At 42.7% G+C, this 27,663-nt stretch overlaps 1 protein-coding gene across 3 annotated transcripts in view; it reads right to left on the bottom strand.

The window, feature by feature from the left end:
• Positions 1-27,663, bottom strand: part of LOC145344127 (IQ motif and SEC7 domain-containing protein 3-like) — a 436,903-nt gene that overhangs the window by 187,085 nt on the left and 222,155 nt on the right. For all 3 annotated transcript variants that reach the window (XM_080190991.1, XM_080190994.1, XM_080190992.1), the window contains exon 3: positions 20,310-20,613. In XM_080190991.1, the coding sequence (XP_080047117.1) occupies positions 20,310-20,613 (304 nt within the window). The remainder of the gene's footprint in view (positions 1-20,309; positions 20,614-27,663) is intronic.

The raw sequence follows: 27,663 nt of genomic DNA, 5'->3' as shown, positions 1-27,663 counted from the left end.
CCTATGATGATTTGAAATGTTTAAACAAAAGGGCAGATTGGCATTCAGTAGCTTTCTAAAAGAAAGGGAAATGTGGATGGGAGACCAAGGTTTAGAATTGTTCAATAGCTAGGAAATGAATGAATGCAGCAATAAAAAACAGACAAAATGTCCAAGAAATTCAGCACACATCTCCAAGCAAAGTTAAACCATCCATATGGATCTCAGAACCTGTGGCAGGAAATAGGTGAGTCAGCTGACAATTTCTTAACAAGCATGAGAAATGTAGCCAACAAGTGTAAATTTAAGGCTGAGAGATCAGCCCACTGGCAGCTTCCACAACCTGACATGACAAAAGCTCTCATAGGAAAAGAAACCCGCAACACCACAGGCTGCTAATATTGCCAGGGCACAAGCCATGATCAGACAGGTGAAGACTCTGGCTACCCAAACAACTAATCTTCTGTTAATTTGAGGGAAAGTTAGCAGGGTTGATGCAGTGAAGCATCAACAAAAGAATGCACAACAAAGAGAGAAAGATAGGCAGGAGCTCAGGTCAGGCACATGAGTTCACAGACAGAAGGAAATGTTTCGAATCTTGATCAAACTGCAGAGGTTGTGAGAAACCCAATCATTGAAAAGAGATGTGCAGCACAAAGGAAAAGGGTGATAAAGGAGTTACCAGAGGCAGAGCAACAGGTTGAATAAGAAAAAAAATTAAAAGATTCATACCCTGGAAGATTGCTTTTATTTGGTCATGGGATATTGGCATTGTTGGCTGGCCAGCATTTATTGCCCATCCCTAGTTGCCCTTGTACTGAGTGGCTTGCTCAGCCATTTCAGAGGGCAGTTGAGGATCAATCATATTGTGACTCTGGAGTCACATGTAGGCCAGACCAGGTAAGGGTGACAGATTTCCTTCCCTAAAGAACATTAGTGAACCAGATAGGTATTTATAACAGTTGACACTGGTTCATGGCCAATAGTAAATTCTTAATTCCAGATTTTTTTTATTGAATTCAAATTCCAACATCTGCCGTGGCTGGATTTGAGCCTGCACCCCAAAACATTAGCTGAGTTTCTGGATTAATAGTCTAGCAATAATAACACTAGGCCCTCGCTTCCCTGATGATGAAGAGTTTGAGGACACAATGGATATAGAAACCATACACCTGTCGAGATACAACCTTTACAGAGAAAATAAATTTATCCATGCTTCAGATCAAGAAGGTGGTGAGAAATAAGTCCACAACCATAAATCTGAAGCATGATCACATTGTAGCCTCATCCCTCTCAGGATTACAGCAGATCATCTCCCTTGAAGTTTTGAAAGAAAATGGTTAACCAAAGAAAGATGCCCTGGAACTGAACTGCTGTCGTATCTGATAGAACTGAGATTCAACAGCAAGAAAAGAGCCAGATCAGAGAGACAAGCAAAGAAAAAGATGTTGGGGCTGATTCTCGCAAAAGAATTCTAATCTCAAATTTGCGTAAAAACTGGAGTAAATCCTGCTGGTTTTTTTCAGAGGGAGTTTCAAAATGAATCTCTCGCGCTCTGTGCACTGCAGAAATCATGCTGAAAAGCTGTGGGTGGAGCCTATTCCCACTGGAGAGGCTCGTAGCACAGCGCTGCGCATGCACCAATTTGTCAGTACCGAGATCAGAACATACGCAGTAGCCCCACACTGCCAGATACCCGACCACTGGCCAGCCCTATGGCCCCTCTCCATCGCAGGCCATGCGGCCCCCTCACAGCCTGATCACTGGCTTCCCCAGATATGTCTCAGCCAGCCTCGATCACCCCTCCAGCAGCCTTTGGCCCACCTTGATTACCCCCCCACCCTCAGCAGTTCCGATCTCACGATCTCCCCACCTCCCCCCCTCCCCCAACAGCCCTTACCAACACCCCCCCGCCACCCCCGCCACAGGAGGCCAACCCACCCCACCCCACGCCACCACGATGGCTAGCCGCGATTGCAGGCCCCTGCCCTCTGTGACTGATTCCAGTGCAGAGAGGCAGCGGGACACCCCACTTCCAACAATCGCCCCCAGAGGCCCCACACTCTTGACACTTGGGCATTGGCATTTTGCCCCTTGGGCAGTGCCAGAGTACCCAGGCTGGCACTGCCAAGCTAGCAATACCGAAAGGGCAGCCCCCCTTACCCCCAACTTCCTTGCGGGGGGGGACCTCAATCACCCCCTCCCCCCTCTCACCTTCGCTCCAGTAGGGTCCAGCTGCCAGCTCCACACAAGCTGATGTAAACTTGTAGAGGCCCTAGTACCCAGCAGGAATCCCATTAAACTGTTTCCAATTGAGTCTTCTGGCCCACTGCATTGCTAAAGCACCGGGCTGGGAGAATCGCCCCTGTTAGCTGCATGCCCTTCAACACTGAAAACAGATTGTCCAGCTATCCTGGGTTGTGCCATTGTAAAGAGCTGTAGCTGATCTCTGGACAACACAGTAGCATAGTGGTCAGCACTGCTGCCTCACAGCGCCAGGGATCCGAGTTCAATTCTAGCCTTGGGTGACTGTGTGGTGTTTGTACTTTCTTTCCGTGTCTCCATGGGTTTTCCTCCCACAGTCCAAAGATGTTGAGGTTAGATGGATTGGCCATAATAAATGTGCAGGGTTATGGGGATAGGACGGAGGAGAGGACCTGTGGGGGATTCTCTTTTGGAGACTGGTGCAGACTTGATGGGCTGAATGGCCTATTTTTCTAGGGATTCTATAATCTCAGTAAACCATGAGAGAAAAGAGGCTTCACTGAGGGTCAAAGTACATTTATTGAAAAGCATCCTTCTGTCAGAAGCAAGAAACTGATCTGGATTAATTTTCAATAGCTGAATGGATTCCACAGTTATATAACCGATGTGAGCTTATCTCTTATGAATTACAATTTAATTATCAATGGTGAAAATCAAATAGATATTTTCACACCTCACCAATGGCTTATCATTTCCTGAGATTACTAATGAGCAAAATGCGTACGATATTTACCATTTTGAACATTGTCAGATCAAGAATTCAACTTTTATTCAGTTTGATGTCTGAGATATTTTTGTGATTAACCAAGCAGATATCCAGGAACTGATGGCTCTTTCCTCAGTGCAGTCATCAAAGTGAGAGGCAGCAACGATCCAAGTGAAAAGTTTTTTTTTTCACTTCTTTCATGCTGCCAGAAACAGACTTCAGAATCAGATGCAATGTGGGTTCATTGCAGGTTAAAGCTCCCTTTACCCTGCCCCAGGTCTATCTCTCAATCCTAGCCTCAGAGGAGTATACAATGGCAAAATGATATGCTGCATATTTCACAAAAGCCCCATCCTGACCTTTTTTTCCATCATCCACAGGCTGCAAGTGCTGTCGATAAGACCATTTATTGCCCATTCCTAATTGCCCTTGAGAAGGTGGGTCATACTTTCTTGAACTGCAGTTAATGTGGTGTCTGTGGAGAATATGCAAACTCCACACTGCCTGTGTGCTGCTTGAACATTCTCCCTGGCTCTGCGTGGGTTTCCTCCGGGTGCCCCGGTTTTTTCCCACAGTCCAAAAATATGTGGCTTAGGTTGATTTGCCATGCTAAATTGACCCTAATGTCAGGGGATTAGCAGTTAAGTATGTGGGGTTACGGGAATAGGGCTTGGCTGGAATTGTGGTCAGTACAGACTCGATGTGCCGCATGACCTCCTTCTGCACTGTAGTGATTCTATGATTCTATATGGTGCAGCCACAATGCTGTTAGGAAGGGGTTCCAAAGTTTTGGTCCAGGGTCTGTGTGGTGATTGTCCCTTTAAGGGCAATACAGCAAAAGAGGGTCACTTGGCCTGAGGGACCGGTTGGGTCCAAAAATGGGTAATTATCCCAGGGGTGCCAGGGATGGAGTACTTTCTTGTGCAGAGACAATCTGAAGACATGTAAGGATTGGGGCAATCGATGGGCTGCCTCCATGGTAGCTAGGAGAGTGGTGTAGAGGGTCTGCTGGCCTCTGTACAGCTTTTCCTTATTAATAAATATCCTTGGTGTTTGTCACAAGGTCTGTGAGCATGCATCATTACAAACGGCAATATATTTCCAAGTCAGGATGGTATATTGGCTTGGGGGGGAACTTGCAGTTGGTGGTGTTTCCATTCACCTGCAGTTCTTGTCCTTCTACATGGACGAGATTTAGAAGGAGCTGTCTAAGAGGCCTTGGTGAGTTACTGCAATGCATCTTGCAAGTGCTATACACTGCTGCCATTATGCATTGGTAGTGGAGGGAGTGAATGGGCTGCCTAACCAGCAAGCTGCTTTATTTTGGGTTGTGCTGAGCTTCGAGTGTTGATGGAGCTGCACTCATTCATCCAAGTGCTGACCTGTGCTTTGTAGATGTTGGACAATCTATGGAGCGCCAGGAAGTGAGTTACTTACTGCAAAAACGCCAGTCTCTGGCCTGACCTTATATTACAGTATTTATATGTTTGGTCCAGTTCAGTTTCTGGACTTCCCCAGGATTTTGATAGTGAGGGATTAAATGATAGTAATATCATTGAGTATGAGGAGAGGATAGTTAGATTCTCTCTTGATGGGGACCATTCATTGCCTGGCAGTTGTGTGGTGCAAATATTGCTTGCCACTTTTGTCAAATACCACACTGATGTTAGCTACAAAGGTGTCTCAATGTGAGACACCTGTTTGTGGTGGTGTATATTATCGCTTTTTAAATGGTATGAGGAGTCACATGAAACCACCCATGAGAATAAGAAGCCCAGTCATAGTATATCAATTACTAAAGACTATTTATTAAATGAAAGAAAATATAAACTACACACAAATAGGACTATAATTCTCTAAGACACAAACACACCGGAGTAATACACATACACACAGTTTTATCCAGAAATTACTCGTTCCAAATTATATCCCCAGTAGCTGAACTCAGTAAAACTTTCCATACCCCAAACAACATCTACCTTAAACAAATCTATAAATTAAATCGATCTTATAGTTACCACACAATACCAGAGGGATGATCCAGTTTGGGAAGAATCTTTGTCAGGTTCAGTGAAGATAATTAAACAGCTTTAATGAAGGTTTCTGCATTAATTTAGCTGTAAAACTTTAAGAAGGACCTCTGCTGTCAGCTGGTTTGATGTTAGCTGTTACATTGGCCTTCCTGTAAGATGTCAAACTGGCCTTCCTTTGATATGGTAAAGTGGCCTTCCAGTGGCATTAAACTGACCTTCCAGCTATGTTAAACTGTTCTTTCCGCTTCTGAAGGAGTTGACAATTATATCCTTGTCTTTCTTTGATTCTGCCAACTATATATTGGGCCATCCTTCTCTCCTACATTCCTGACACTTAAAAATTAGCATCTGTACGCTTCCCCTGATCTCTCAAGTCATCTCAATAAACTGCTTCCTGGTGAGGGGACCATTTATATCTGATCTTATGTAGATGTCTGTTAATCTCATTACTGGAAAAAAGATACATCTCATCAACCCCTTTGAATATGGGATGTTGGCAGATTCTCCCTTGTTGTTAGGTAAATTATAGCCCATCACTTCCTTAATTAATCTGGGTCTTGTTGTTACCAGGCAAATCCATGACTCATATCAGTCTAAGCCTGAATGTTGTCCAAGTTTTGCTGCATGCAGAAATGAACAGAAGAGTTGCAAATGACCACTGTGCAATGAGAAGCGAAGATCATCACTTCTTACCTTCTGATCAAAGGTCATTGGTCAAGCAGTTGTTTGGGCCTAATGCATTACCATGACAAAACCCTGCAAGGATGTCCCGGGGCTGAAGAGATTGGTCTGCAAAACTGCAAACATCTTCCTTCGTGTTAGGATGGACTCCAGCAGTGGAGAGTTATCCCCTTGTCTAGGGCTCCTTGGTGCCAAATTGGGTCAAATGCCTCCTGAATGTCAAGGGTAGTTACTGTCACCTTGCTTCTGGAATCTGGCACCTTTGCCCACTTGGACCAAGGATATAATGAGGGGCTGGCTTTAAAGTTTCCCATGCAGGTTCCATTCACCAGTTGGGAAATCAATGGCAAATCCATGTCACATTCTGTTCTGAATGTATCACATTTAGCACAGTGGTAGTACCACACAATGTGATGGAGAATATTCTCACTCTGAGGATGGTACTCTATTTCCTCAAGGATTGTGCAGTGGTCACTACCAATATTATCATGGACAGATGCTTCTGCAACAGCCGGATTGTTGCAGGAGATGTTGAGTTCCTTATTTTCCCTTGCATTGGTTTTCTAACTACCCACAGCAGACCCAGTTTGGTAAACACATCCTTCAGGACTTGGTCGGCTTGGAAATTCATGGTGCTACTGAGCCATTCTTGGTGATGAACTTTGAAGTACTCCACCTAAAGTTCAGTCTGTGCCTTTGCTACTCTCAGTGCTTCTTCTAAGTGGTGTTCAACACGGGGGAACACAGTTTCACCAACTGAGGGAAAGCAGTAAATAGTAGACTGTAGGATGTTTTCTTATCCATGTTTAAACTGATGCCATGAGGCATCATGGGATCCTGAATCAAAGTTGTGGACTCCGAAGGAAACTCCTTCTTGCTTGTATATCACTGTGCTGCCATCTATAGTAGATCTGTCCTGCCAGTGGTGTTTCGTATACTAGCAGTGTGGTATATCTTATCTATACAGGCTGTAGTCTAATTCAGGGGCTCGCTTCAAACTGGTTTATTTACGTTATGTACATTGGTGGGCTACTACATCGGCCCATCCCTGTGCTTACTCTGTCTGCTGTACAGAGTTGCTATCACATGACTGCTAATGTTGCTGTTACATCATACAAGCATATGAATAGAAACAGAAGTAGACCATTCGGCCCTTCAAATCTGCTCCACCCTTCAATAAAATCATAGCTGATCTGTTTGTGCATTGCGCTCCACGTGCCCATCTACCCAACTATAACTATAGTTACCCTATAACTATTATTTTAGACTATTACACTACAGTGGAGCAGAACATACACAAGGTTGGTGATGAAGGAGTTTGGGACATTGGTTGGTGAATATGACTATGCCAGACTGTTGTTTGACAAGTCTGGGAGCAGCTCTCCCAATTATTGGCAAAAGTCCCCAGATGTTATTGAGGAGGACTCTGCAGAGATGACTGAGGGGGATGTGTCTTCATCATTTCCCTTGCCAAGGTTGACAGTGGATGTTTGCTGATCCATCCAGTTTTAATGTTAGGTTTAATGTTATTTATACTGAATTCTGCATATTTTGTGTTCCAATCTCACTCCTGCCAGAGGCGGCACAGTGGTTAACACTGTTGCCTCACAGTGCCAGGGATCTGGGTTCAATTCTGCCCTTGGGTGACTGTGTGGAATTTGCATGTTCTCCCCATGTCTGCATGTGTTTCCTCCGGGTGCTCCCGTTTCCACAGTCTGAAAGGCATGCTGGTTACGTGGATTGGCCATGCTAAATTACCCCTTAGTGTTAGGGGGACTAGCTAGGGTAAATGCCTGGAGTTGGGGGTATAGGGCCTGGATGGGATTGTGATCGGTGCAGACTCAATAGGCTGAATGGACTCCTTCTGAGCTGTAGGGATTCTATGATTCTGTGAAGTGTAGGAGGACTAATTCAAATGATTTCATTTTGCTCAGAAACTTTTTAAACCACAGAGGTGCACACAACAGTAGACTGCGAGTTTCAGTCTAGATAGTTCTGTTTGACAAATAAAAGGCAGCTAAATGGTGTTGACTCAAATCCTCCAGCATTCAGTTAGTCAGACAGTGGATGGAAGCTTGACAATGTGTGTCAGGTCCCCATGCACTGAAATTGCCCAGGATGTTTAAGCTGCTGATGTGCTGATTTCTGCTGCTCGTGACCCTCCACATGTCCCTCTGAAATGAAGCTCAGGATCTAGAGACTTGACTTAGCCTGAAATGTTATGCTGCTTAGTACCTAGTCTAATGCAATGATTAGCCAGCAGAACTGAACTGAGCACCATAACTGACTCCCCCAATAACCCTGTCTCCCCCCACCCCCTGCCCGCCTCCCCCGCCAATCCAACTATGGCAATGTCACTTGAGGAAAATCAACAAATTATGTGTATGTAATTGCAGAATCAGGGTGTAAGGAAGCAAATGGTCAGCAAGTTGTGTGCACTGAATCCCTGGAATTGGTATGTCATATAATATACATGTGTACATTCTTCAAGTGTTCCAATAAATAAGAACATAAGAACATAAGAAATAGGAGCAGGAGTAGGCCATCTAGCCCTTCGAGCCTGCCCCGCCATTCAATAAGATCATGGCTGATCTGTCGTGGCTCAGTTCCACCTTCCCGCCCTCTCCCCATAACCCTTAATCCCCTCTCTTATCAAAAACCCATCAACCTGTGTCTTAAAAATCTTTAGCGAGGCAGCCTCCACCACTTCAACGGACAGAGAATTCCAGAGATTCACCACCCTTTGAGTGAAGAAGTTCCTCCTCAACTCCGTTCTAAACCGCACCCCCTTTATCTTGAGGCTGTGCCCCCTAGTCCCACTGTCTTTTTTGAGCGGGAAGAGTCTCTCCACCTCTATCCTATCCATCCCATTCATCATCTTATACGTCTCAATGAGATCTCCCCTCATTCTTCTAAACTCCAACGAGTACAAGCCTAGTTTATTCAGCCTCTCCTCATAGCTCAACCCCCTCAACTCCGGTATCAGCCTAGTAAACCTCCTCTGCACTCCCTCCAAGGCCAATATATCTTTGCGTAGGTGCGGCACCCAAAACTGCACACAGTACTCCAGCTGCGGCCTCACCAATGCCCTATACAGCTGCAGCAAGACCTCCCTACTTTTATATTCAATCCCCCTCGCTATGAAGGCCAGCATCCCATTCGCCTTCCTGACCGCATGTTGCACCTGCAGGCTGGGTTTTTGCGACTCATGCACAAGGACCCCGAGGTCCCTCTGCACCGTCGCCTGCTGCAGTTTTTCGCCACGTAAGTAATAGTCCTTCCTACCATTATTCCTACCAAAGTGGACCACCTCACACTTGCCAACATTAAATTCCATTTGCCATTTCCTGGCCCATTCGCCCAGCCTATCTAGATCCTTCTGCAGACTCTCCACACCCTCCGCACAATTTGCCGTTCCCCCAATCTTGGTGTCATCAGCAAATTTCGACACCCTACACTCGGTTCCCTCCTCCAGATCATCTATATAAATGGTAAAAAGCTGAGGCCCCAGCACCGACCCCTGGGGCACTCCACTAGTCACCATCCGCCAATCCGAATAGCACCCGTTGACCCCCACTCTCTGTCTCCTATTTGACAACCAATCCTCTATCCACGCTAACACCCTACCCCCAACTCCATGTCCCTCGACCTTCTGCAATAACCTCTTGTGAGGTACTTTGTCAAACGCCTTCTGAAAATCCAGAAAGACCACATCCACCGGCTCTCCTCTATCCACCGCCCTAGACACATCCTCATAGAACTCCAGTAAATAAAACCAATTGAAATTTTCCCAGTCCTGTATGTGTGAGAGGTGAGACTGCATAATGAAGCCAGAAATGCAACATGGCAATGTAAGTGTGAAGGCCATGAGGGCAGCTACAATCAAACTTTGAGGGAGGCAGAGTCCCTCTGCAGAGAGTAACTCATAGAACAGTGAGTACCTGACTTGTGGGATAGCTGGCACAGTGGTAAATGAGAATAATAAGTTTGTTCAGGGTTGCAGATGGTTTTGAATCAGGCAGAAAAGCTGCCACTAAGGCATCCTCAGGTGCCATTCCCACACAAAAAGTGAGTGAAATGGGAAAACAGCGCCACGTGGATGACTGTGGCAAAAACCCTGGACAGCAGACAAAAAAAAGCAGAGGGATGAAAATTAAAAAACAGCAGCAACTTGCTGCTGCGAAAGGTAGGAAACATCAGGAAGATGAACACAAAATTGCTCGCCATGAACTGGAAAGTCACAGATGTTAGAGCAAATGTAGGCTTTTTAAACAAAAAATGACTTTTTTTTTGATTTGCCTATCAGCAAACTAGATCAACAAGTGGTGAGAGTATTGAAATCAAGTGGCTGCACAGAGTCGACACATTTGTATTATCAGTAGATGATCAGAAGGACCTTATAAAGCTGTGAAATGTGCTGGAGGATCAGCTCCACGTAAAGATGAACTTCAAAATACACTGATTGGGGCACAGACAACAGCCACAGGACTCAATTGATCAGGTCATTAGCAGGGACCTTAATAAGAATAGGCACTGTGATTTTGTAGAAGTGAAACTGTCTGAACATATAGTGGAGTCATAGATTCAAAGCTGACTGAAGACTTCTAAAAAGTAGGTCATAATATTGAGACATTGCTAAAAGTGGGCAGAAAGTATAAAGCTATCATGGCTGGGTGACAACACCCGCAAGCACTGCAGAAACAAAGCAATTCATGAGGGAAGTATGGACCCCAGTACCCATTGCAAAGCTGTCCTCCATTCCAAGGCCTGGAGTGTGAGAGGACATTGGGCTCAGCAATGCAGGAAATCTGATTCCAGAAGTACGATAGAGATTATGATATACAATCAAACAAAAGGTTTGTGCAGCACACCAGCAGCAACAGCAGGGAATAAGCCACAGACCAACATACATGCAAGCACAAATGCTAAGTTATCTTCAACTAGAAAGCAAACAAGTTTTTCACAAAGTGAATGCAGCAGAATCTGTGGAAAATAGCAAACATAGATTCACAGCCAAAGTCAATATGTTTTCCCATTTCACTCACTTTGTGTGTGGGAATGGCACCCAAGGATGCCTCAGTGGCAGCTCTTCTGCCTGATTCAAAACCATCTGCAACCCTGAATAAACTCATCACTCCCATTTACCACTGTGCCAATTATCCCACAAGTCAGGTACTCACTGTTCTACAGTGTTATGACATAGAACATAACATTACTCACTGTAGAGGGGTTCTGCCTCCCTCAAAGTTTGTTTGTAGCTGCCCTCGTGGCCTTCACACTTACATCGTTCTCACAATGTTGCATTTCTGGCTTCATTATGCAATCTCACCTCTCACACATATAGGACTGGGAAAATATCAAATATCTATTTATTGGAACACTTGAAGAATGTATACATGTATATTGTATACTATACCAATTCCAGGGATTCAGTGCGCACAACAGCAACAACCAGTACCACAGTCTGCTGACCATTTGCTTACTGGTCGGAATCCTGAAGGACGTTTCTCTGGATCATTGGGAAGCAATAATACAACCTACAACAGCTAAACTAACTGCATACAATAGATCACCTACTCAACCAGTACATTGACTTTGAAATGCAGCAACCGCAAATCTGCATGGAAAACACAATAATTCTACCCAGTGGATACTGGGGGACCAGCAGTAGCAGGATTATCAGCACTTATGGAATTCAACGTTGTGTTCATACACATGATCACCAATGTGCCAATCGCGAGAGAACAGAACAATAATAATCACATCAAGTCAGTGTAAGCAATATAGCCAGACAGATTCAATACTATGAAACTTCAAAGGTGATGTTGTGCTACACTTCAAAAAACTTGCAATTCTAGCAACCAACACTTCTGAAAAGTATAGTGTGCACATACAGGAGAGGTTTAAGAGTAGGTTTGATGACATGGAACATAACAGCATCATCCATTGTGTGGTACATGCTGACTAGTTCAGTTCCATCAATTGCACATTGAAAAAAGATGGCACAATCCAGCTACACTTCGACCCAAGACATCAAAATCTCACACTATAGAGATATCCACACAAAATCCAGACATTTGGCAGAAGGATCTCAAGAGACCATTATTTTCAGGGCATCATTCAGAAGATACGGTTTCCAGAGATTATCCTTTAGTTTATCTATTTGTTATGATCTGTTCCAGCAGGGTATGAAAACCTGTTGGACTTTAAGCTGGTGTTGTGAGACTTTTTTCAACAGTGTACGGGCAGCATTACAGAATATATTCCTGGATGTGCATGCATTGCTGATGATATTGTGGTAATTTGTAAAACCATATAAGTGTATGAGTGAAATTTATGTTCACAATGGCAGCAGCCCATTGTGAATGGTGGGGAATGCCAAGTGAATGTGTGTCAGATTAATTTTCTTCAGCTCTATTTATTCAAGTTCTGGAGTCCATCCTGACCCATGCATTTCAAAGACATATGACAAATGTTTACCAATAGGCATTTCAAAACACATGCTTCAACTGAACAACATAGATGACAACCACTCTCCAGTTCATTCACCAGGGCAATGTCTTGACCAATCAGAGTTAACTGGCCTGGTTTGAATATAACAAAGCTTGGCAGTTAACTGTCAGTCATCAGTTAACTGATGCATTCTCCGTGGCAACACCTCTACCAATCAGAGACCACTTGCTAACCAATTAGTACCCCTTTTCAAATGGTTGTGCTCTTTACATTTGGGATTCTTATAAATGTCTTGATGAGTACATGGTGAAAGGATTTGACATGTCTTTTTTTTTTGAGTGATATGCCCAGGACAGAGCGGGCTTGCAGAGATGCCTGAAATTATTCAACTTCTTTGCACAACACATAGCCAACTTTGCCAACGGAATATGATCACTGAGAGAGCTGCTAAAGAAGGATGTTTCAAAGATATAGCATGAGGATCATCAACATGTGTTGAATTTATTTACCCTAATGGAAAATGTTGACATAATTTGCATTCATCATCAATCAACAGTCACCATATGCACTCACTCCTGATCATCTGTGATCAACAGTAATCATTTAGACACCCTTTGACTTCCCAAGTAGCAATCAACTGACATCATTAATCATCAATTGACATCAAATAAAATCATTCAGTGTTAAAGCAACATAATTTGCAGTCATTTAGCATCATCAAGTAACCAGCAAGGTGGATAATGAGGAATCTGTGGATGTGGTACATCTATATTTCCAGAAGGTATTTGACAAGGTGCTGCATAAAAGACTGTACCTGAAGGATAGTTCCCAGGGGGTTGGAAATAATTTATTGGCTTGGCTAGATGATTGGCTGACTGACAGAAAGTTGAAGGTTAGAATAAATGGGTCCTTCACTGGATGGCAACTGTAACTCGTGGAGTTCCGCAGTGTTTAATTTTCCGTTCTCAACTATTTACGATCAATATAAATGATTTGCAAGCAGGGATAAAGTGTAACATTGCAAAATTTGTGTATGATACTAAAATAGGTGGGAAAATAGACTCTGATAAGGAGATTTAGAGTTTGTAGATGAATATTGATAGGTTAGGAGAAAAGGCCAGAATCTGGCAGATGGAGTTTAATGTGGAGAAGTGCGAGATTATTCATTTTGGCCAGAAAAATAAAAGGGCAAATTATTACTTAAATGGGAAGCAGATTCAAAGTGAATCAATGGAGAGGGATCTGAGTGTCCTAGTGCATGAATTGCAGAAAGTGGGTATGTAGGTGCAACTTATAATAAGAAATGGAATCTTGGCATTTATTGCAAAAGGACTAGATTTTAAAAGTAAAGAAGTGTGTTACAATTGTTGGTCAGATGACACCTGGAGTACTGTGTTCAGTTTTGGGCTCCTTATGTAATGGTACTGGAGGCAGTTCAAAGAAGGTTCACCGGATTGATTCCAGGGATGAAAGGGCTTTCATACGAGAAGCGGGTGGATAGCTTAGGCTTGTACTCGCTGGAGTTCCAAAAAATTGAGGGAGGATCTGATTGAGGTGTATAAAATGCTAAAGAGGATTGATAAGGTGGACATTGAATAGATGTTCCCCCTTGTAGCACAATGTAGAACAAGAGGTCATTGATATAGAGTGAGAGGAGATAGGTTCAAACCTGAGATGATGAGAAGCTGCTTCTGTCACGGGGTTGCAAATTTGTGGAGCTCACCACCTAAGGGTCAGTGGAGGCAGAATCAATCAACAGATTTGAGAAAGAAATAGGTATGTTTCTGATGAAAAGTGAGATAAAGGGCAATGAGCAGCAGGCAGGAGAATGGAGTTGAATCCAGGATAAGATCAGCCACGATCATGTTAAATGGTGGAGCGGACTCAAAGGGCTCAAGGTTCTTCATTCCGATGTTCAGAGCATTCAGAAGCACTCAATTGACATGAAAAGTGAACAGAACTTTCTCCAGTGATCACAATAAAAGTTGATTAAGTTTCTGTCATCAGTTGACATCAACATTATTGTTTCATGGATTTTTCTAATGCCATCTATGTTATACGTGCGTTGTGTAGATTGTTTAACATAGAGTCAGTAAATAAATTACTAACAGGGTGCAAAAATGCTTCCCCTTTCTCCTGCACTCCTTTCCTTCCCAATGATGAAAGAACAAGGACAAAGAATAAAGGAAAGTACAGCACAGGAACAGATCCTTCAGCCCTCCAAGCCCTTGCCGATCATAATACCCTAATTAAATTAACAAAAAACCTTCCGCCCTTACTCCGTCTGTATCCTTCTGCTCCCTCACTATTCAAGCACCCAAAGATTTGTCTCATCTTATCCATGTCAATCAGATCCCTCCACACCCAGTAAGGTGCCTTGGCCATTCAAGACTCCAGGGGAATTACTCACTGGACTCCTGGCAAAGCCATTTCATGTTCCTCTTTCATAATCCTACTGATTCCATTGAGTCAAATATGCACTAAGCATAAGCTTTATAAGCACAATTACTGTGTGGAGGCGAGACACATTCAATACTTTCATTTACAAAATTATTTGAAGAAGATATTAAGCTGGTTAATACCTCCACTGTTAAGAAAATGGCATGTTATGTAAAGTCATTTTTTTAAATTCCTGAATGACCATACATGTTCAGGAAGCTTATAAAACCTCATTTCATTTCCCAAAGGGAAAAATTAACTGGAAATTGGTAATGCAATTGGAGTTAGTTTATAAGTAAATGGCCCATGTTATTAGTATTTTACTACAAGTTTGTTACAAGCCATTTGGTTAAAACAAAAACCCAAAATGTCTTGGAAAATGCAATAAATTTGACCAGAGTAAAGTCCCACCTCTGAATAGCCCAAAGGCTGGTGCAATGGCAATGAGTGAGGCCTGAGAACCAGAGTTATGGTGGCAAGGCTGAACTAGGCTTAATGACCATAGCAGCAGCTATGGAATTTGCCCCGCTGTCCCGCAACATGGGCTCCCTGGGTCTCTGCTTATCCCACATTCCTCCAGCAGTGACTGGAAGGATGGCTCCAACCATCTTTGATGTCTGAACATGGGCAGACCACAGTCAGCCACCACGGAGTGCAGCCTGGATAGGATAAAGGATTGGGGTGTGGACTTGCATTTAGGATTGAGACTGAGTGTTGGTCCACACAATGAGCCCAGTTCGTCAGCAAATAGAAAGCGGAAAAACACTTCCACATATCAGGGGTGATTAGGGATTCCAGGAACATGTTCAGTTTGAATATGCTTTCACGCATGCTGCAAATGAAACCATCCACTTTGAAGAACAGTATCAGCTTGGGACAAAATTACACTGAAGGGGGAGATGACAATGAATGTAGCATAATCAGAGTAGTGGTGTGATGGTAATTTTTGAAAATCACAGGGGTTAATTTTTAGGTAATGTGTGTGCATATGTTTGAGACTGTGGGTGCAAGACTGAATAGCTGTGTTTGTGTTTGGGTATGTGAGACTGTGTGAGATAGTGAGTATGTGGACAGTGAGTGTATCAGAGATAATGACCAGAATTTTACTGACATAGAGAACAGAATTTTCCATCGGCCTCCGGTGGAATTATACGAACCTTGGACGGACTTGCCAGTAAAATTCCACCCTATGCATGACTGAACAACCATTCATTGTGCATGAGACAGTGTGACACACTGACAGGTGGGCATAATGAGGGAGTGCACATTGTTGGTTGGGTCAGTATTGAGTCAAGTTGTTGTGATGTTCTGAACCAACAATCCTCCTTCAATCAACAACATTGCTGCAGATTAACTGGTTATTTATTCATTTTTTTAATGGGATCTTACTGTGTTGCAAATGGGTCCTATCTTTTTTCCATAAAATCATGGTTAATACTCATTGGTGACATTCACCACACAAGCAATCAGGATCACAGAATTGTTACAACACGTAAGGCCACTTGACCCATCATGTCTGCCTATCGTCTCCGAACGAGCATTTCACTTAATGCAGTTCTCCTGCCTTCTTCCATTGTTCCTTTTCAAACAGCATCCTAATTCTCTTTTCAGTGCCTCAATTAAAACTGTCTTCACCACACACTAAAGCACTGTATTACAGATCCCAACCACTCACTATGTGCAAACATGTTTCCTTATGTCGTTTTTGCTTCTTTTAGTAATTACTTTGAATCTGTGCCTTCTCGATCTCAATCCTTCCATGAGTGATAACAGTCTCTCGCAACTGTCTACTCTGCCCAGACAAATCATAATTTTGAGTACCTCCATTAAATTTCCTCTCGACCTCCTCTTCTCTAAAGAAAAGATTTCCCACGAACCATACATAAGAATCTTTTCTGTATTTTCTCCAATGCCTCCATAGCCTTCTTCTTGCCTGAGTCAACACTGTCCTTTTTTCAAAAGATTCTGCCCAAGTCTATATTCAGATAATTAAAGTCTCCCCTTATAACGACTCTATGGACAGGAACTTCCAACTGTGCGTGCCCTAAGATCAGAAATTCCTGCCCAAGCTCCATGAACCTTTACATTATCTGCCAAATTTTCTGTCTCACCTGCTACGATTCCCGCAGCAGGCGAGATGGGAAATTTTTGGCCTATATTTTTACACCTCTAATTTCCTTGCATACTTGTTCCTCCACATCATTTCCAATAGTTGGTAATCTATAGACTACATCAAGTAATGCTATTGTACCTGTTTTGTTCCTTTTTTTGCTCTTATTCCAACTCAATCAAATCAAGTCCAATTCAGAATCTCAACAGAGAACAATATTTCCAATCCAAGCTGACAAGACAGGGTTCTCACCTCCTGTCTTGGGCTTGATCTACATGATCCAGACTGATTGGAATAGGCATAGCTCCTTCTCCAAGGCTTGATCTCATTTGCATCTTAGCCAAAAGGCCGAGATGTTGCTTTTAAAAATTGCTTCAAATGAAGCTATGATGTAACGTAATGACTTCAGCCAAGCACAGCATGTCAATATTACACTTGATCTTAGCCAAAAAGGCCAAGAAGCTCTAGTCAAATTGATTTGGCACAAGCCACTGACAAGTGCACCATACAGATTGCAACGTCTTCCAATAAAAATACCTGGAAATGAATTCAAAGCCCGTTACAAACTGGGTAGCAAAATGGTTGCTGCAGAAAATCTGAGCAAGCTACTAAATGCGACAGAAACTGTGAATTCTTTGCTAGACCTAAAAATAGATAGCATAGATATCAAAGTAGAAGATATCTTCTATGTCAATTTGATGAATTTGGTTAATACAAGTGCAACCAACCTCAGCAGGAAACAGTGAATGATCATGACTAAAAGCATCATAGGGAGTTATTACAGAAGGTTGGCCTGATACAAGAAGGGACAGACATCCTGAGATGTTCTTAACCATGCAGAGATGAATAGGTATTTCAAGAGGTGTGTTTTCCAAAGGAAAACCAGATCATAATGCCGCATTTACACCAGGGGTATATGGGCATTTATGCAATGAGGTACCTGGCAAGGGAAATGACAATATCAAAAGGTTAGTGAGGGTGCATGAAGCATACCAGAGTCATCAATCACACCAACATAAAGAGTCACTACAGTCCACAAGATTCCAGTGCACCTTTGTTCCAATATTGCAACACATTTATTCAGGGTTCATGATGGCCACACAATAGTTAGCACTGCTGCTTCACAGCACAAGGGACCGAGGTTCAACTTCGGCCTCAGGTGATTGTTTGTGTGGAGTTTGTACATTCTCCCCGTGTCTGTGTGGGTTTCCCCTGGGTGCTCCAGTTTCTTCCCACAGTTCAAAGATGTGCAGGTTAGGCGGATTGGCCATGCTAAATTGTCCCGTAGAGTCCGAACAATGTGTAGGTTAGGTGAATAGTCAACATAAATGTGTGGAGTTATGGGGATAGGTCGGGTGGGTGAACCTGGGTAAGATGCTGTTTGGGTGAGTTGGTGCAGGCATGACGGGCTGAATGGCCTTATTCTGTACTGTCGTGGATCTGTGGTGAATGTCTCCAGGGTTACTTTTCCAAATTTACAATCATCAGGCTATTGAAAGATACCTTGATTGAACCTGTGGTGGACACAATGGATTGGATTTACGGCCTCGCTTGTCCCGAAACCATAAAATCCTGCTCCAGCTCAATGGACCTTCCCATGCTTCATCTCTCACCCACTCCAATTCCCGTGACAAGTGGGGCAGTAAAACTCCAGCCAATGAATACAATATTCAGTTTGTTTTATACATCTGAAGAGATTATATTAGACAATGTGCCATGTGCCTGGGTGGACTTTGCACATTCTCCCAATGTCTGTGTGGGTTTCCTCCGAGTGTTCCACTTTCCTCCCAGAGTCCAAAGATATGCATGTTAGATGCATTGGCTCTCAAATGATCCACAGAGCTCACTCTTTTCCGTAAACGATTTTACGAACCATCCTACTGTGTATGTATTCTGTACGTAATGTCATCTTTAGGGAAACAAAGGGTATGTTTCAATGTCACTTTAAGAAAATATGCAAATGTTGTACAGTGTCATCATGGAACCAAGGTGTAAACTCAGATGTGTCTGATCAGCAGGCTGAGCGAATGTTAATACTGGTGGTTGTTGTATGTTGAATCTCTAGAGTTTGTTTGTTGAGCTCTCCTATATATTTGTATGCATACTAGTTCTGATTTTCAAATAAATATAAACTACATGTAGTTTACCAATCCTGTGTGTGTGATTGGTGAGTTTGTAAAAAGAAGCCAGAAATACCACACTGACTACCCAACTAACTAGTCAACTATCCACTCACTGAAAGACTTGAGACCTTTAATAACTTACCTGAATGTGGCAGCAACTATTGTGCAAAAGAAGTGTGTCCTGTCTTTGTCCGTCTTTTCTTGTGTTCAACCATTTCTTGATGTATGTCTGCACTGACCCCTTCATGCTTCAGCCAGGAGCAGACATCCTGACTGAAAAACTGCAAAAAGGGTGCAGAAATCTTTATGGGCAGTGTCGATGCACAAAGCATCAAGACTGACTGGAAGATCTGGGTTAATATTTCCATCTAAACGTCCTTCATTGAATTAGAGATGAAATAATGTCCTCTGATTTGGCAGGAAAACAGGAACTAAAGACATAGAATCATAGAATCCTTACAGTGTAGAAGGAGGCCATTCGGCCCATTGAGCCTGCGCTGACAATAATCCCACCCAGGCCCTATCTTTTAATACCACATACTTACCCTGTTAATCTGCCTGACGCTAAGTGGCAATTTAGCATGGCCAATCAACCTAATCCGCACATCTTTGGACATCAATTGAGAGGACACCAGGCATGATTCATCCATTTTGACAGCATGTGCACATGCCAGCAGGAAAAACAGAGTGTTTACCATTGGTGTTAGCAGCAGCTTGGGGGTCAGATTCATACACCTTAACCAGCTAAATTTATGCAGAGTGTGAAGCACCTCTGCCAGCCCAGCTGTTCAGAGAATGGGTGCCTTTTTAAAGGGTGCCCACAGTCTGAGCCCTCCCGACCCCCAGGACCCTTTGGGGACTCTCCCTTTGCATCAGAAGGACACATGGACACTGCACTTACCTCCTTGACTTCCCTTGGGTTCCAACACAGCAGGTCCAGCACCAAAGCCCGCCTGGGAGGTGGGAGGTGGTGAATGGTGGGATGGCATTGAATTGAACTTCCAGCCTGCTAATGACATTTAAATCAATGCTTTCTGCATAATCATCAGATTCCTGCCTGCTCTGGTTGGGTCAGTAGAGAGGGCTGGGTGAATTGGCAGCACTTTGGTGCGATCCTGTTTTAGCCCCAACACTCTATTCAGCGGGACACCTGGGTTCCCGCTAGCGGTGAAGGCGGGGTGGGGGCGGTGAATCCAGCCCATCATTAGCTTCATCACTGAAAAGGTACAGCTCTCATAACAATGTGTAATTAGCACAATGATGTCTTTACTGAACTCCATGGTTCTTTGATATGTCCCAGTGTTTATCAATAACAGGAGATGAAAACTTTGCTAGACACTATAATAAAAAGATGCCTCTTGTTTTCCTTTTAGTTTTTGAATAATGTTGTTATGGGAAAAATCCTAATGGTTACTAGTAACTTTTTAAATCTTGTACTAAGCTTAAACCTTCTTGTTCCTGGCACCAAGCACCTTTGTGTTTTTGTATTACAGATGTACCGTGCCAGATGTTTGCAATACCTGCTTGTTTTTGAGATCCATTGACAGCTCGTAATCGGATGCGGGTAAGTGTGAGCATGTCGCTGTCCCTTTGCTCCGTTGCATTCTCATTGGTGAGGCAGTGTGGTGCAGGCTGGCTTTCTGCACCATTGTGGAGGCAGGAACCACACGGCATGGCTTTCCGTCCTTGGTGTCCGCTAGCAAACATTTCACTTGGTCCATGCCAGATCCATCAGAAACGCTGATTTCACACTCTCCTGGGATTTTCGTTGGACCATCTGCCTCCGAGTTAATGGATTTGCCTCCAGGAGAGATGGTTTCATTACTGCAAAATTAAGGTGAGATACATGCTGTTAGTAACAGGCACCATGCAGTGGGTAAGTTGTAGCCTCTTTGCCACCTCCCTCACTGATTCACATGAGGCGACTGCACATGGAAAGATCAGTTTATAATTACAACATACAGTTGGGAAACAGTAGCAATACAGGAAGCTGAAAATAAAAAGGGATTAGATCAAAACTCAAACAGTAAATTTGAAAGTGATTTCCCGGGGAGTAATTTTAACTCACCTGGCAAGCAACAGACAGGTTTAAATTGACCACCTTTTTTTAAAACAACTGTCCAATTTTACTTCCTATTAAATGTTAATGAAAAGTAAAAATTAAATAGGGATATAATAAACAACGAATGTCATCCAATGTTTTCCATTGGACAAGAGAAATTAAAACTCACTGTGTTCCACCACCCTTTCCACAGCCCAACCCACCCACCTCCCTATATCTCAGAGTCAATTGCTGTTTCAAATTCAACAAGCTACAGCTGACAAAAGCCTACGGTGAGACATCTAACTGTGTCTATGTTTATATTGGCTCACTGACTAAAATTCCGGCTTTTTGACTTTCACTGTAATTACTTGACTAAAATTCAGAACAGTAACTCCATTCTCTTTAAAATAAAGAGACAGATTTTAAAATGTTCAGCGCCTGTGCTGAATCTATGAATCAGGTGCCAGCTGCATGTGCAAGGCTTACTGACGCCTGAGTCAGCTGAGCACCTGATGCAATCCAACATGTACCTAAGTACTGAGAGCATATGCGGACTGACACACAAAATTGTACAAATTCAGCCTAAACCCAGCGCCAGGGACCAGGCTTGATTCCCGGCTTGGGTCAGTGTCTGTGTAGAGTCTGTACATTCTCCCCATGTCTGCATGGGTTTCCTCTGGGCGCTCTAGTTTCCTCCCACAATCCAAAGGTGTGCACGTTAAGTACATTAGCCATGATAAATTGCCTCTTCATGTCCTGGGATGCATAGATTAGCGGGATTAGTGGGGTAAATATGAAGAGTTACAGGAATAGGGCCTGGCTGGGATTGTTGTCACTTCAGACTCGATGGACCGAATGGTTTTACGGACTTTCCGACAGAGGACCCCATCCAGGTCCTATTCCTGTAGCCCCATGTATTTACCCCACAGATCACCCTAATCTATACATTTGGGATCACTCAGAGAAAATTTAGCTTGGCCAAACTACCTAGCCTGCACATCTTTGGAGTGTGGGAGGAAACTGGAGCACCTGGAGGAAACCCATGTAGACACGGGGAAAACATACAAGCTCCACACAGTCACCCAAGCCCAGACTGCTGTGCCACCCTGCCATTCCTCATGCTTCATGTTAATATTTTAAAGATAATGTTTAGTTCTGCAAAAATTGCTATTGTCAAACTAAGGTAACTAAAATGCTAAAATTTAGAGAATTCCAGAACTCCTAAAAAAACGGCAGTGTAAAAGGTAAGAGTCATAGAGTCATAGAGGTTTACAGCATGGAAACAGGCTCTTCAGCCCAACTTGTCCATGCCACCCTTTTTTTTTAAACCCTTAAGCTAACCCTAACTGCCTGCATTTGGTCCATATCCCTCCTTTCCCCATTGTACCCATGTAACTATCTAAATGTTTTTTAAGAGATAAAATTGTACCTGCCTCTACTATTACTTCTGGCAGCTTGTTCCAGACACTCACCATCCTCTATGTGAAAAAATTGCCCCTCTGGACACTTTTGTATCTCTCCCCTCTCACCTTAAATCTATGCCCTCAAGTTTTAGACTCCCCTACCTTTGGGAAAAGATGTTGACTATCTACCTTGTCTATGCCCCTCATTATTTTATAGTCCTCTATAAGGTCACCCTTCAGCCTCCTTTGCTCCAGAGAAAAAAGTCCCAGTCTATTTTGTCTCTCTTTACAACTCAATCCATTATGGTAGCATTCTAGTAAATCTTTTCTGCACTCTTTCTGGTTTAATAATAATCTTTCTGTAATAGGATGACCAGAATTACACACAGTATTCCAAATGTGACCTTACTAATGTTTGGTCCAACTTCAACAAGACGTCGCAACTCCTGTTATCCATTTTTGTTTAATTGAGTCAGAGCAGAAGAAATGGAGCCATAAGCTGGAGATGAGCTTATTTAATTGGAGAAATGAAGACATGGGCTGGAAATCTCCGATTGCACGGCTGGGATTCTCCAGTCCTGCTGCAACGAATGGAGATTTAGCTCAGCACTGAATTCTCCATTCTCACTGGCAGTGGTGGTCAGACGAATGACATTGAAGAATTCCAGCCATGATGTCTACACTGCAGGCATAGAAGTGCAGGCCAAAGAAATGTTTTGTATTTTGGAGTTATGGTAGTTTAGAAGCATTCAGTATACACCGGAAAGCTATACATATCCTCATGGAGATGGCTTGATCTTGGTCCTCTGGCTTGAACTTATTTGCATGTTTACTGGGAGAGTTGTTGATTGCATTTGGGCCTCATGTGGTTTGCAGCTCAGCAAGAAGTCCTGGCAGCTCTTACTTGGCTCCAGGCAATTAGGGCTGAGCGTAGTCCTGGTGAACTGAGAAGATAATATAAGGGCACTGGTTCTGTGCTAGGCTATTGCGGCATAGAAAACACATGGGTTTATATTAGAAGGGGAAGTTACTCCATGTTTTATCAAGAAAGAGTCCTGAAAGATTGTTATTCTGAGATACACTGGTTCTGCTATTGTTAGTAAAGGATTTAGACCTTTCTTCAGAAAATAATAGTGGAGTACTAAGGGGAAGCGTGTGCCTTCCCCACTGCATAAAATAAATACAAATTGTGTTCCAATAAAATGCTGTGTGTGGTTGGAATTGTTCTGAAATTACAAATTGAAATATAGATTTTATATTGGGAAACAATGTCTTTTTTCCAACAATTGAGGCCAGTACATCACAATTCAGCAATGGTTCCTGTGATTAGTGATCCAGTTAAGAAATGGGTGGAATTTTCCCTTCCCACCTGCCACGGGAATCATAGCAGATGGGACTATGCAGAGGTCCATTGACCTCAGGATTTTCCAATCTTTGGGCGAGCATGGCCAGGAAATCCCACCCAGAGTGTTGCAAGAAAAGATATTGGCGGAACAATTCTAGTAATAGAGGCAGTGCACTGCTTGTAGAGTTTCCAGATTTAAATTTGTCACAAAGGACTGAAATCTCAGAATAATCCTAAAGGGTTACTGACAGTTAACCTTGAATTAAATGGCCCTGTCAGCGCTGAGACAACACAAGAATTATCACATCAGTCAGTGTTGAGATACAGAATACAACTAGAAAAAAAAGCACAACGGAACTGAGTTTAAAAGACCAGCTACAACCTCAGAATGGTTGGAATAAAGTAATTCTGAATTGCATGGATGTCTTAAAAAGAAAATTCAAGATCCAAAATGAGGAGGCTGTTGACATTGTTCAGAAAGAATTAAATAAAATTCAAACTGAATGGGATCAAGAGAAATTGAAAGATTACAAATTGTTTAAAGATCAGACCCAACAAGACTATCAAACCTCTCTGCTTAAGCATAAAAGACATTTGAATGATGTTCCAGTAGCAGCTAAGGAAGGTTTTGATCAAAGAAGTAATGAGTTGATGGTACAATCTTAAATGGAGAATGTAAAATGATTGAGTCTGGGAAATGTACTTAAAAATAAGGATTTGTGACACCTAACAAAGAGGACAATTTAACCATGGACTTACTGAGACATTCCTTATAAATGAAAAAGCTATTTAATATGGAAGTCAATGCAGTTCAAAGGCTGAAATCAGCACAGATTGTTTTGAAGACTGAACTTGAAAATTCATATAAACCAGAAGCAGGAGTAGGTTATTTGGCCCTTCAGGCCTGCTACGCCATTTATTTTGATTATTTCTGATCATCAAATTCAATATCCTGATCCCTCCTTCCCCCCTTCATCTGCGTACAACAATGACAAATCAAAAATCCATCTGTGAACAACAATGACAAATCTTCTGCAGATGAACTTTTGAGCTACAATTATTGTATGAATAAAACTGGCAGGAAACATCATGAAAAATAATATTTTTCACCTTAAACACATGATATTAAATTCAGCAGAGGTGCTGATGGAATTGTGAATTTCATTAGATAAGGATAATTACTCTATACATTGTATGCTTAGCATAGTTTTAAAATGCATAACTGTCAATTTTTATATTTTAAATAGCTAATGTAAATGCATCACACTTCCTTTTGATGGGGAGGAGTGATAATTATCTAATTCATGGTTGGTAGTATTTTTGAGATAATGTTTAGTTCTGGGAAACTATAGTGAAGGTGACTAAATTGTGGGTTTTAGAAAATTGCCAGCACACCAGAAGAAAATGGCAGCTCAGAAGGTTGCGCATTATCAGATCACAAGAGATGGAACCATAAAACAGCAGGTGGGCCTACCTAGCTAGAGAGCTGGAGATGTGGGGCAAAATTTCCCCCCTCGCGCACCCTGAAACTGAAAAATCCCACCCATGGTCAACAGGCCTTTCCATGGTGTGTACCATCTACAAAATATACTGCAGGAGCTCACCATGGGCTCCTTAGACAGAACTTTCTAAACTTATGACCACTACCATCTAGAAGGACAAGGGCAGTAGACACATGGGAACAGCACCACCTGGAAGTTTCCCTCCTAGTCACATACCTTCCTGACTTGGAAAGAAACCCCATTTCTCTCGCTGTCGCTGGGTCAAAATCCTGGAACTCTCTAACAGTGCTGTGGTTGTACCTACACCTCAGGGACCAGAACAGTTCAAGATGGCAGCTCACCACCACCTTCTCAAGGGCAACTAGGGATGGCAATGAATTCCCTCCTAGCCAGTGATGCCCCTATCTCTTAAATGAATTTTTTAATAAGTGACAGTAATTAGAGATGCGAGTGCAGCTTTATGAATCCAATGGAAACAGTCTTAGGAGAATAGATAAAAGCATTAGGAGCTGAGCAGTCATTGATACAGTCTGAGTCAGAATGGTTCCTGAGGAAATTCAGGGGCAAAATCTTTGAAAATGAAAAGTTGAAATCCCTCATAAGGGAGTCACAGTTTTAATTAGATTTTTGATTCACAATAGTCACTGATGTCCGAGTGGGTTGCTAAGAAATCCATGGCGTCTGTCTCGATTGTATTTGTCATTTGCTGTGCAGTCTGTTGTGTTCAAACAGTTTGCCTGAAAAATCCATATTTACCTCATGTTAACTCCAAATGTTAGAGTATAATATAAATATTGTGAAGTGTTATTCCTGACTTTGTACGATGAAGTTTATTTTGTTTGTTTTAAAACTGTGGAATCTTGTAGCTTTATTCTTCTCATGGGTAACTGGAATTTCAAACTTTATCTCCTTTAAACAAAAGGTTATGGTCACTAACCACATTGTAACAACCCAAACCAGAACTAAATATATAGAGGTTAAATCACAAGAACAGGCTATTGAGGCCACCCAGTCTATGTCAATATTTATCATTCATATGAACAAATAATTCTGAATGTTTTACCCCACCCAGTTTCCGAAACCCTTCAACCCTTTTTCTTTCAACACTTATCCAATCTAAGTGGTGACCTATTTTATACCCTAAGCACATTTTGTCATATTCCAAATAGTACACTTTTGAATCTATGTTGAAATCTCTCTAAAGCCTTAACATCCTTTATATCCCGGGGAATCCAATACTCCACACAATTATTATCTGGGGTCATGTTAAGCTCTGTAAATGCTTGTTGAAAATCTGAGCAGCACCTGAAAGATTATTATATTGGGATTTGGTTCCCTAAAGCATTGTTTTCAATCCTGTTGCAAGCAGCTTCTGCATTAGCTTAGAACTGTATCATTGCTCTTTGATATTTAGCAGTTTCATTCAAACCAAGCCTCCGAGAGTTTCGTCATGCTGCACTCTATCTGTTACCTGCAACAACTTCCCTAGAAAAGTGTATAATAAATGTGGGTCTCCCTAGGCATCCCTCTCTAGTTGTATGTTTGCATCTTTGACAATCAAGCAAGAAAAGTTTAAAGTTCAAAGTTTATTTGTGAGTCACAAGCTGGCTTGCATCAACACTGCAATCAAGTTCCTGTGAAAATCCCCTAGTCGCCACAAGCAGGCACCTATTTGCGTACGCTGATGGAGAATTTAATATTGCCAATGCACATAATTGGCACGTCTTTCGGATTATGGGAGGAAACCAGAGCACCCGCAGGAAACCCACACAGACATGGGGAGAGCACACAGACTCCGCACAGACAGTCACCCAAGCCGGGAATCAAACCCATGTCCTTAGCGCTGTGAGGCAGCAGTGCTAACCACTGCGTCACCATGAGCATGCTCATGTTGTCATATATGTTGTAAAAAGTCTGACAACACCAGGTTTAAGTCCAACCGATTTATTTGATAGTACACTCACTAGCTTTCGGGGTTAGTCCCTTCATCAGGTGAATGGAGAGTTCTGGCCTCAGACAGGCCAGAACTCTCCATTCACCTGACGAAGAGACTAACCCCGAAAGCTAGTGAGTGTACTATCAAATAAATCGGTTGGACTTAAACCTGGTGTTGTCAGACTTTTTACTGTGTTTACCCCAGTCCAACGCCGACATATCCACGTCATATATGTTGGCAGGGTTAGGCAAGCGTCACTGAGAGGCCCAAAGAAACTTAGGTGAAGAGCTATGGTTCCCCAGAGAGTCAGTGGCAGGATTTTTTCAAATTCTTGCTACTAGGGGTAGAAGCTGATTCCAGGACAGGCAACCACAGCCTTTTATGCTATTAGATGGTCTAAGCAGGAGACTGTCAAACCGTGTGCATTACATATCGACATCATGTTAGGTGACAAATACCTTGTTTGCCTGAGTCAGCAACTTCATCAATTTACCTGTGGAAAAAATCCAGTAATAAAATAGAACCTTAGTCATCTACACTAACTGGCTAGACCCCTCCAAAATGCAGCATACTGTCGGTGGTATACTTGTGGCCATACCAACCCCTACCTAAATGAACAGGAGCACCACTGTCTGAATGTGCAG

The sequence above is a fragment of the Carcharhinus amblyrhynchos genome, chromosome 6 (assembly GCF_965287045.1).
Source record: "Carcharhinus amblyrhynchos chromosome 6, sCarAmb.v2.hapA, whole genome shotgun sequence".
In the NCBI taxonomy this organism is placed as follows: Eukaryota; Metazoa; Chordata; class Chondrichthyes; order Carcharhiniformes; family Carcharhinidae; genus Carcharhinus; species Carcharhinus amblyrhynchos.
Note: the sequence above shows the minus strand (reverse complement) of the source record. Positions and strands in the feature narration are given on the sequence as shown.